The 12,230-nt window shown below is 48.8% G+C and overlaps 1 protein-coding gene across 9 annotated transcripts in view; it reads left to right on the top strand.

The window, feature by feature from the left end:
• Atxn1 (ataxin 1) overlaps positions 1 to 12,230 on the top strand; it is a 380,257-nt gene that overhangs the window by 347,059 nt on the left and 20,968 nt on the right. For all 9 annotated transcript variants that reach the window (XM_050144026.1, XM_050144032.1, XM_050144029.1 and 6 more), the window contains one exon: positions 10,092 to 12,099. In XM_050144026.1, the coding sequence (XP_049999983.1) occupies positions 10,255 to 12,099 (1,845 nt within the window). In that variant the 5' untranslated portion in view covers positions 10,092 to 10,254. The remainder of the gene's footprint in view (positions 1 to 10,091; positions 12,100 to 12,230) is intronic.

The raw sequence follows: 12,230 nt of genomic DNA, 5'->3' as shown, positions 1-12,230 counted from the left end.
GTTCCTACCTTGGCTGATCTTTACTGCTGTCCTTTCTCCACTTGATTTGGGCTGGTTTTCGATAACACTGCTGTCTTTGTAACAGCTTGTTCCTTCCCGTTAATCCAAAGGCTTCGGAAGCGGTTCCTGAAGATTGGTACTAAGAGGGCACAATGGTGCCAGGCCTTCCTGAATGGCAGGATCCTAGCAACAGCACCTCCAAGCAGTCTACCGCACTGCCTGATCTGGGGAGTCTTGGGGGCCACTATTTCTCTTGCTGTCTGCGGTAGAAAGCGAATCTCCAAAGCAGATTCTTCACAGGTGCAGTGTCCTGCGTCCTCCCGTTGTGAGCTCGGGTTGTCTTCCAGTACTGCCCCATCACATCCAGAACCTACAAACCCACCGCCTGCCAGAGAAGATAAAACAGGGCACCCCCAAGAAAGGAGTCGTAGTGTTTGGTTGGTGACTGAGGCAGAATTTACAGTGCAGTGAGCAGCCAGCACCAAGGATGGCCCAGGTGGAAATATATCTGCCGAGAGCGTAGGAACTGTTCCTGAAGAATGTCTTAGGCAGGGGACCCTCTGTGGGCAAATGCATGGAGAAATGGCCAGTGGCGACCTAGTTGAGGTCTGAATGTGTTTTTGAGTCTCCAGCAACTGGACTCTCCGAGTGAGTGTGTGTGTGTGTGTGTGTGTGTGTGTGTGTGTGTGTGTGATATTTTTGTGGGATGTGGGGACACATATGCCACAGAAAGCATATGAAGGTCAGAAGACAACTTCCTGGAGTCAGTTCCTCCCTTGGATTTTTTACATAGGCTTCCAGGATGAGACTTGGCCACCATGCTTGTCCTGCAAGCACCTTCACCACTGAGCCATCTCACCAGCCCTGTGTTGTAGTTTTAAGGGGTTAATGGTACTCCCAAAGTTCAGGTGAGGTACAGACAAACTCTGGCAGGTATTCTGGGAACGTGGTGGCTCTACAAAGCTGAGGTAGGGGGCAAGGTGTTCTGTCATTTACAAACGATTACCATTGTTTCACAAGGTATCACAACTACAATGTGTCCTGTTGAATTATTGAAATATGCACCATATAAAATGTATTCTTTTAACTGTCAGAGCGTACAACTGGGGGCATTGATTAAGTACTGCCATGCTGGCCGTCTATCCACCATCATTCCAGACTGCGATCCTATACCCTGCACTTTCTCTGAGCCTTCTCTGCAGGTCATACTGAATTTTACCGCGACCGGGTATTTGGCATTTCATACAAGCAGACTCAGATGGTGTTCTTATGGGTGCAGCTCCTTCCTGTTGGCATGATGACTCTGGTTTCATTGTACTGCAGTGTATATCAGAATGTCAGTCCTCTGACAAGAATGAGGACTGGATGGCAGTAATGGCTAATAGGTATATCCCACTGTCCGTCTGTCCCTCTGTTGATAGACATGTGGGCTGACACACTGACCCAGGTTATTATAAACAAAGCTGCCATGACCATTGGGCTCCAGTATCCGTTTGAGTTGATGTCCTTGGATTGTTTGTAGGTAGCATCTTGGTTATGTCTCCTGTTGTGTGACAGAAAGGCCTGACACAGGCAACTGAAGGAAGAAAGGTGGTTCCGCCTCATCCCCTGGGAGCACAGCCCACCATGGGAAGGAAGGGCAGGGAGTGCTAGTGGTGGGGGCAGCTGCTGGTCACACTCAGGAAGCTGAAGCCAGACAAATGCTGGAGCTTGACTCACTTTCTCTCCCTTTTCCTTCTCATTCATCTTGAGACCGCCCACTTTTGGCATGGGTCCTCTTTCCTCAGCCAAGCCTCTCTGGAAGCACACACAGAGAAAAGTGTGTCTCCTAGGTAATCCCTAGGATCCAGTAAGTTGACATTGAAGATTAGCCATCGTAGGTGTTACAGAGAAATGGAGTCATTGGAGTATGGGACAATTAGTATAACCAATGCACCATGGCTGTGGAAGATTTCTAGGTGCGTTGGTTGTACTAAGTGGATGGTGGATGTCAGGTCCGCAGCCAGCTGGCTGATGAACCCACCCACACCTGTCTTAATTAACCCACACCTGCAATAATGTCCACAATCATTCATTAGGGCAGGGCCCTCCCCACTGACCTTAAAAATCCTATCACACAACACTTTTGCTTTAGAGGCTGCATCTCTGAAGTGAGAACCTTGAGGTTGCATGCGAACCATAGAGACTGGACAACCGCACCGAAGGGAAAGCAGTGTGGGATGTCCTTGAGAGATAGCAGAGGAACTTAAGAACTACCTGGAAGTTTCACGTCAAGAGCAAAGGACACTTGAAGCCCCTCCCAAAAGACATTCCTCCGACTTGATGGGGATTTTCACATCCTCCTCTGCTAGAAGTTGGTCTCTCCTAACTCCAGGAAGACCAGCCCCTGGTGGCCCATAGTGTAGGATGCAGGATTTAGCTGTTCCGGTATTCAGCTTCCTGGTGTGCAGAGAAACCCTGAGAGTATGAGTAAGTAGTCTGCTGGCAGCCTTCCCTGGAGGAGGGAAGAAGAGTCTCCATCTCCTTGCAGTGCCTCTTGGGAATTACTCATCCAAAAAGTATTGAAGAGCCAGCAGAGTAGGGACAGGAACTTTGAGCTTAACCCTTGCCAAGAAACGCTGTGTTTGCGTTTCCCATCCGGCCCTGCTGAGCCTTCTCTCTGCAGAATCACTCTTGCTTTCTAGTGTGAATGGACTCCTGTGTTGGGAATTATTGTAAATAAGGTCCCATCTGTTAAGCAAATAAAGGCAATAAATTTTAAACAGCCATGTAGACGTGAGAAAAGTAAAAGCCCAGATGTTTGGAAGGATGGGCATTTTGAAAAAGTCAGATTGATATCATCACAGGACCAGGAGACCCGGGCAGCAGATAACTATGGGTGATTGCTGGGAAACAGTGAGGAGATTTCTGTGAGATTCTCTTTATGGTGGCTTCTATTGATTGAGCACGTGCACTATGCGGGGCATGAAAATTAATTTCTCCCTATTCTATCAACAGAGAAATTACTTATAAGATTCTATGTTGGCTAAATGATTATCTCCTTAAACCAGGTGTATGCACAATTTCAAGTCAAACAAAAAATACATTCAGTTGAAAAGAAAAAAGATTATATACACAAATGGGAATAAAGCTAGGGTTGGAATCTGCCCTTTCCTCCTTGACCTTACCCCGCAGTCTGCCATGTTCTTGTTCTTACACCACAGCCTATTCCTGAGCAACTGCTCGGGTCCTTCCTCATCAGCAGCGACTGCACATGGTGGGACACACTGATGATTCTAGCCCTTGTGGAAATAAGGAGAACCAGGTCAGCCTAAACTGACAGGAGAACCCAAATTTAAAAAACAAAAGTGTGTGTGTGTGTGTGTGTGTGTGTGTGTGTGTGTGTGTGTGAAATCACATTAGTATCGTCTTTTCTATCATTAGTAATAACAATGTTAACATTTGTATTGATATTCTCTAAAGAAGGGCCTCCTGAGCACTGAAGGAAGTTGCTCTACAGGGAACAGGACACTGTCAACTGACTACAGCATGCTCACTTCCTCCCCCTACTGACAATGCTTTCCTGATCAGTTGTCTCCTCCATTACTCTCTCAGGGCTGAGGCTACATGGAGGGTCACCTCCCCCCTCCTAAAAGCAGTTTGCAATAGACCAGAGGGAGAACCCTGAAGGTCCCCACGGCTATTCCCAGCCACCCAGCCCAAGTGGTCCATCCCCAGCCACGCAGGCGCCTTGGGAAGCTGTTCCGGCACAGAGGGCACTGGCAAGCTTGAAGGGGTTTTGTGTTGGCACTGAAACCAGGGAAGGTCCTGACAGAAAGGCATTTCCAGCCTTTCTCAAAACCTCCAGTTCTCCTGGGACCTGTTTGGATCCAGATGGTCATTTTCCTGTCTTGAGCCTTTCCAGGAATTCCAGGGTGGGCAGGCAGCCAGAGCATGCTGGCCACGCTAAGCTAGCTGCAGCCACATTCTCCATGGGAGCAGCTTCTAAGGATGTCTCAGGCCAGATGTCAGCCTCGTCCCCTCTACCCTGGTGCAGACTCATGTTCCTGGGCTCCCGAGAGGCAGGGACAAGTGTGCTGGACCCGTGTCACATGACAGCTGTTGAGATGTTTCCAGACACTCCCAGTGCCCTCTGTCACCACATGGACCAAAATGGCATGGGAAAAAAGCCAGCGGCCTAAGGATAGCTTCACCCAAGCCTTAATGAAGGCTGTCCCTCTATCATGCTGACACATAACAGTAAATGGCCCACAGAAGGACAAGTGGGGACAAGTGGGGGCAAGACTTAGCCACCTGCCACTCAGGGACATCAAGGCAAGGCAGTCGGCACACCAATCAGATATCCAGTATCAGATGGTCCGCCCTGAAAACATATGTACAAGTAACATCACACAGACTGAGCAGGTTATCTTTAGGAATATGTATTATTTTACATACGGATATATATATGCATATATATATGCAATAACTGTTGATGGAAAAAGAGGATGTGCATTTGAAAGAAAGGAGGAGTATATGAGGGGGTTTCAAGGGAGGCAAGGGAAGAGAGAAATGTTTTAATTATAGTCTCAAAAAGAAAACAGAGAAAGAAGACGAGACAGTCAGGTCACCTGAGGGCCCCACCCCTCCCCATGGCTGGCTATCCTAAAAGCTTTTAATCAGAGAACCACTCTGCCCAGACCATAGCCTCTGTGACCCCAAATGGGACTTGTGCTGTTTTGAGAGGCTTCAAATGTTTTAGTCATGCTAAGTGATAAATTTAGTCATATCACTACATGGGGGAAAAAGCCTTCGAATATGTACACACACACACACACACGCATACACACAAAGAAGCCTTTTTCCTGCTTTGCATCCACCTGGGGACTGCAACTTCTGCAATAGTGCCTCCCAACCCATCTTTACCTCAAACCAGGCCACTGTGATGTGCAGCTGCTGCCAGCGAAGGGGAGTCCGCAGGATGCAAACTGAAACTTAGGGCTTCTTGTCCTTACAGGTTCTTTGCTTGTCTTAGGGTTTTGCTGTTGTTTTAAGACAGTTCTGCAGCCTCCGTTTCCACAGCGCTGAGTTTACAGGTGTGTGCGGGAACACTCGACTTGAGTCTGCTCTTTCTGACACACACAGAGCTCGCCTACAAGTCACGTTGGTACTCACAATTCTTAGTGTCCCACGAGGGCAGGAGGTGCCATCTCAGCTCTCTTGTGGCCTGAGTCCCACTGAGCTTGGGTGCTGGGTCTGGAACACCAGCACTCCTGTTGCTTGCCTATGAACGACAGCCTGATATCTCGTCTTTTGCAACCTGACCCATGACATTTATCACAAAAGCTATAGTGATAAATATATTACTATAAATATAAATAGTGATAAATATATGGTGACAAAGCTATCATATAGTGCAAGGTTTGCTTGAACATCCTCACCTCCACTTGTTTCTATGCACTTTTTTTCCTTTTAGCACACAGGGGGTGGGGACCACCCTTTGCCATCACACCGATATCACCGCAGTGCTCCCGACGTTTGAGTGCGACATACAAGACCACTGTGTTAGGGAGTTTTAAACCTGGTATGGTGGCACACACCTGTAATCTCAGCACTCAGAAGTCAGAGGCAGGAGAATCAGAAATTTAAAGACACCGTCAGCAACATTGCATATTTGAGGTCCACTCTGGGCTACCTGAGAAGATCCTTTCTCAAAAAAAAAAAAAAATCCTAGACTCCTTCCTTTAAACTCTTCCTAAGCCAGAGCTCTCCAACTAAGCTAATTGAGCTATTAAAACCAAGGGCAGGCATTTATTTCTATTCTCATTAATCTTAATTTTCTTGGTTCTATGCCATCACTTCCAGCCTCTGAGGATAGATTTGCATATTAATCACAACATACTAAATATCCCTTCCAGCAGCCTTCTGCTACCTCTAAAGACCATAACCAAAACACTAATAAAATGTTGAGCAGAGCAGAACTGAGTAGAGGGCAGAGCCCTGTCCTGGGCCCCATGCTGACACCGAGCAGCGAAGGTTCTCTGAACAGTCTGAAAATGACGTAGTGTTTGGTGAATAAGTGATCCTCTCCCTTTGAGACATGCCTGCTCCGTCAGCCATGAAGACATCTAATTATGACCGCTGTCTCCTTCCTGCGTCCCCAGGGAAGCTGGAGTCGGGCTTCTTTTCTGAAGTTCACCAAACTGAAAGTCGCCTGCCAGCTTAGAGTTTCCTCTGATGACATAGTCAGATGGGCAAGGTATTGGTGAGTGAGAACCTCAAGAATTCTCGCTGTGTCCTAGTGACCTCTGCCATTATGTCAAGTGCTTCACTTCCTGGTATAGCTTAGTACCCCTTATCCAGTGTGTTTAGGCCACAAGTGTTCTGCATTCAATTTTTTTTTTTAAGTTTTGAATACTTGTACTTATAAAATCAGACATTCAGAATGGGACCCAAACTTGCATCCGCACTTTACCAATGGAGACATCTTCATCTTATGTAATATTTTTAGCAAACCTACCTTCTGACTCAGTAAGGTCAGTCGTGGACTTTCCCGCTTGGGTCATGTGACTGCTCACAGACTCGGGGACTTTCGGGAGCATTTTATGTTTCAATTTGCAGGTTAGGGATGCCGAGCCCGCCCCAACCCTGACGAGCCTTCTGCATTTCCTCCTGTGTGTGCAAGCTGAGACTCTAGGGACAGCCTCTCCACTCACCCTTTCAAGGACGCCCTTGAAACGTATTTTTAAAAGCATCTGTGTCAAATGCTGGAAGTGCCTTCTAGTCTGAGCACCAGCTTCTTATTTCCAGGTCTTAAAACCAGTGGCTGTCTATCCTCATATCTCCAGCCTAGAAGGTTCCTCTTCTGTCGCTTCTCAACCAGGAGAGTAGAGAGAAAACGGAGCCATATTGGAGCAAAAACATGGTTGAGTCCTGTATAAAATGTATAGTAGCCTAAAGGCATGTCAAACCTGCAGACCAAGTCAGCCCCCTATACCTATGAATGTGGCTGATATTTAAGCTTATTTGAAACATCTTTAGATTTTTTTTGGGTGGGGGGAGAGAAGAGGAAATTTTGTTGGGGGAAAAAAGTCTCATGGAGCAGTTCTGAAGCATGGACTTTGTAGATGACAATGCTGTGTCACAATGTCAAACAGTTGGATACACCTACAAATTTGAGTCATGTTTCTGTATAGATTGTATGAGAGAATAGTGTGTGTGTGTGTGTGTGTGTATGAAGAAAGTGTTAATATTTTAGGGGAAGAAGAAGACAGTAAGAAGAGGGGGCAGAAGGGCAGAGGGGAAATTGAACAAAATATAATGATATATATGTAATGAAAATGTCACGGTTAACCTCATTACACAGTAGCATGGTGTGGTGCCCCTAGTGGCTTAGTAAAAATCCAGCAGGATCCAGTCCCACTCTGGAAGATGCAGACAGTGCAGACAGCTAAAGGACCAGGCTTTAGAGAGCCCTGTCTTCCCTGGTGCCTGGTAAACATCCCACATTTAGGAGAATGCCAAGACTGGTGACAACTTGGGAGCCTTGGTCAGGAAGATCTCGAGCCCAGACAACATAGCAAGATTCCCCCATTAAAATAATAGTTTTTAATACTTGGTTAAAAACTATTATTCTAAGTAGAAATATAGCTCTGTGGATAAAGTAAAGCCACCAAGCTTGACAACCTAAGTTCACATCCCCAGGACCCACACAATGAAAAGAGAAAACCAGTTCCAATTGATTGCCACATGTGTGCTGTGGCATGTGCCCCCCACAAAATAATAACAATAATAAATATATTAAATTATAAAATTTGCAAATATAAAAAAGACAACGATGGGTTAAAATTTGTGTGAGTTCAGCCTGAGACGCTCCTGAATCTTTATTGTTTCCTCCTTGTTTTACAAAGCCAGTCTCTAACATAGATGCTATTATTTATCGGTGGATAATTTTTCAGAATAAATTCAAATTTGTCAGCATCGATACATAATACCAGGAGTTAGAGCTAAGTGGTAGAGTGCCTGCCTGGCATTCGCAAGGTGCTGGGCTTGATCCTCAATACTAAAAATAGATATTTGATGTATCTTGTTAGTTCCTTAGCAGAAGCTCAGCCCAGTTAGTGTTCGGGGCTGAACAGCCAGCCTCTATCAGACAGGCAGAATAAATAAACCCCTGTACCTCTGAGAACCTCTTCATAGGAGCTGCTGGGTTTGCATACTGCAGTCAATAGCTCAGGCCGTTTTCTGTTTGCCTGTTGCTAATAGCGCTTCCTGGATGTTTGACATTTTACTTGGCTTCGAAAGGACTTTCATGCCCCCTGCGTTTTCTTCCCGCAAGCTGCCTTGAGCTAATAACCTATTCCCTAGCTGGCTGGGCCCACTACTGTATGCAAATGCTCTCATTTCCGATTCTGACACATCACTCTTGCATGCACGTCCCTAATGAAATCCTGGGGCGTTTTATGGGGCAGTGCACCTGTGCCGCCAGCAGAGGCCGCATGAGCAGTTCTCTGAGTAGACCTCCACAATGATTATGTTCCCTGGCCTGCTGTTATAAAAAAAGTGGGAACCGGGCAGGAAAGATAGCTCCATAGTTAAGAGCACTGTGGCTTTTTGCAGAGAACCCGTGTTTCAGACAGCAAAAAAGTTAGCAACACGTTTGATACTTTGGGGTTTGATTTTATGCTGTCCTTGCAATGGATTTATAAACACTGGGTGTAAACGATGCTCTGTGCTCTTAATAGGAGAGGGTACTGTACTTGGAATTCTCTTGAGACTTAGAGTGAGCAGAATTATTTTGGGCTGCTACTGTTGAGTTGGGGTACATGGGGTGTATGTATAGGAGGCACTGTTAGGAAAGGGGACACCACCATAGGTTGAGTGCAGCCCTGACACCAGATGAAATCTTAATATTGGTTCTGGCAACCGGAGATGGAGAAATAGCCTGAAGACCCATCAGGCATCTCTCTTCCCAATCCGTGTCTTCCCAGAGCTCGGCTCTTGGGATCTCTCATCTGGCTGAGATAAAGTTTCTCAGGCGATAAGGAACAGCATCAACCATTTTGCGGAAGAAATTTACAAAATGCATCCTCTACCAAAACACAGGCAGAGTGCCACAAACCTGTGAGCCCAGGCCCCAGGAGACGGAGACAAGAACATCGTGAATTCAAGGCCAGCCTCCATTACACAGCCAATATGAGGCCGGCCAGAGCAACAAGAGACCATGTCAGAAAAAAAAAAAAGAAAATTTTTCTTTTTCTTTTTTTTTTTCTTATCTACCCTCCAAAAGGAAAAGGAAGGGATGGAAGAGGAAAGAAGGTGTGAGGTGTGGAGTAATGTTTGAATTGCCTACTCTATTTTATTAAGAAAGTATATCTCAGCTGGAGAGATGACTCAGTGGAGTGGGGGGGGGAGCAGTGGCTGCTCTTCCAGAAGACCTGGGTTCAATTCCAAGCACCCAAATGGTGGCTCACAACTGTCTGTAATTCCAGTTCCAGGGGATCCAACACCCTTACACAGATGCACATGTAGGGAAACACCAATGCAAATAAATAAGTCATTTAAAAAAAAAAGAAAGAAAGGGAAAGTACATCTGGGTAAGAGATGGCTGGTGGTCAAGAGTACTGTTCTTGTAAGGGGCCCAGGTCAGGTCCCAGCACCCACAGGGTGGTTTACAACAGCCCATAACTCCAGTGCCAGGGGATCCAATGCCATCTTCTGGCCTCTGTGGGTACTGGCACATACGTACATAAACTCCCACAGGCACGCAAGCATGCACACACACACACACACACAAATAAATTATAAGCAAACAAATGTTTAAGAAAAGTTCACCTTAAACTTACTTATATCTTGATTCTTATTAGCTCATTAGCCTAACTAATATTTTATCTATTTTAACAGTTGGGCTACCAATCACTCAAGGTCCCCTTTTAATCTTGTTGGTAATATTGTTTTTCGGTTGGTGAGTGGGTTGACGGGTTGATTGGTTTGGCTTGATGGGGTTTCTCCCACAGAGCTGATGTTTGGCTTTTCTTCTTCTCCTCTGTCTTTCCTGTCCCTATTCCCCCACCCACCCCGTACCCCCACTCCTGGTCCGTTCTCCTTCTCAGAATCCGGAGCTGCTACTGCCAGCCGAGCGAACCCACGGGGAGATGATTCCTCATGAAGGGCCTGGATCCCCTACAGAAATCCCATGCGACTCTCTGTTTATCAGACTGAAATCCGAGCCAGCCAGCCAGTGAAACAGCCACCGTGGAGGGGGGACGGCGAAAAATGAAATCCAACCAAGAGCGGAGCAATGAATGCCTGCCTCCCAAGAAACGTGAGATCCCCGCCACCAGCCGGCCCTCTGAGGAGAAGGCCACCGCTCTGCCCAGCGACAACCACTGCGTGGAGGGTGTGGCATGGCTCCCCAGCACCCCTGGCAGCCGCGGCCACGGGGGTGGGCGGCATGGGCCAGCAGGGACTTCCGGGGAGCTTGGTTTACAAGGAATGGGTTTACATAAAGCACTGTCCGCAGGGTTGGACTACTCCCCACCCAGTGCCCCCAGGTCAGTCCCCACAGCCACCACGCTGCCCACGGTGTACCCGCCTCCTCAATCGGGGACCCCGGTGTCTCCCGTGCAGTACGCCCACCTGTCACACACCTTCCAGTTCATTGGCTCCTCCCAATACAGTGGGCCCTACGCTGGCTTTATCCCTTCCCAGCTAATCTCCCCGTCGGGCAACCCGGTCACCAGTTCAGTGGCCTCAGCTGCAGGGGCCACCACTCCATCACAGCGCTCCCAGCTGGAGGCCTATTCCACCCTGCTGGCCAACATGGGCAGTCTGAGCCAGGCACCAGGACATAAGGTTGAGCCCCCACCACAGCAGCACCTCAGCCGGGCTGCTGCGGGGCTGGTCACCCCGGGGTCCCCTCCACCCACCCAGCAGAACCAGTATATTCACATTTCCAGCTCTCCGCAGAGCTCTGGGCGGGCAGCATCTCCTCCCCCGATCCCGGTCCACCTGCATCCCCATCAGACGATGATCCCGCACACGCTCACCCTGGGGCCCTCGTCCCAGGTGGTCGTTCAGTACAGCGACGCTGGAGGCCACTTTGTTCCTAGAGAGTCCACCAAAAAAGCAGAAAGCAGCAGGTTGCAGCAGGCTATGCAGGCCAAGGAGGTCCTGAATGGGGAGATGGAGAAGGGTCGGAGGTATGGGGCACCATCCTCTGTGGAGCTGAGCCTGGGCAAGGCAAGCGGCAAGTCAGTGCCTCATCCCTATGAGTCCCGGCACGTGGTGGTCCACCCGAGCCCATCAGACTACAGCAGTCGTGATACCTCTGGGGTCCGTGGATCTGTGATGGTCCTGCCCAACAGCAACACCCCCTCAGCCGACCTGGAGACGCAGCAGGCCGCACATCGAGAGGCCTCTCCATCCACCCTCAACGACAAGAGCGGCCTGCATTTAGGGAAGGCCAGCCACAGGTCCTACGCACTGTCCCCCCACACGGTCATTCAGACCACTCACAGTGCATCAGAGCCTCTCCCGGTGGGCCTGCCAGCCACAGCCTTCTATGCTGGGACTCAACCTCCTGTCATCGGCTACCTGAGTGGCCAGCAGCAAGCAATTACCTATGCCGGCAGCCTGCCTCAGCACCTGGTGATCCCAGGCACCCAGCCTCTGCTCATCCCAGTGGGCAGCCCTGACATGGACACACCTGGGGCAGCCTCGGCCATAGTCACATCATCGCCCCAGTTTGCTGCAGTGCCTCACACGTTTGTCACCACCGCTCTGCCCAAGAGTGAGAACTTCAACCCCGAGGCTCTGGTCACCCAGGCCGCCTACCCAGCCATGGTGCAGGCCCAGATACATCTGCCGGTGGTGCAGTCGGTGGCGTCCCCTGCCACGGCGCCACCCACGCTGCCGCCATATTTCATGAAAGGCTCGATCATCCAACTGGCCAATGGGGAGCTGAAAAAGGTGGAGGACCTGAAGACGGAGGACTTCATCCAGAGTGCAGAGATTAGCAATGACCTCAAGATCGACTCCAGCACGGTGGAGAGGATTGAGGATAGTCACAGTCCCGGAGTGGCCGTGATACAATTTGCTGTTGGTGAACATCGAGCCCAGGTAACCCTCACCGAGGGTCATAGAGGTGGGGGGCCCCTACCCCCCGATTCTGTCATCTCCTGGCAAGGTGGTTGCTTTTTACAGGTAGGGTTCCCATTGGTACCTGGTACTATGGGGTGGGGGAGGTGCTT

This window comes from Alexandromys fortis, unplaced genomic scaffold, assembly GCF_014885135.2.
Source record: "Alexandromys fortis isolate MF-2015 unplaced genomic scaffold, M_Fortis_MF-2015_v1.1 scaffold_1, whole genome shotgun sequence".
NCBI classification, from domain to species: domain Eukaryota; kingdom Metazoa; phylum Chordata; class Mammalia; order Rodentia; family Cricetidae; genus Alexandromys; species Alexandromys fortis.
The sequence above is the reverse complement of the archived record's forward strand: the minus strand, read 5'-3'. Positions and strand labels throughout refer to the sequence as shown.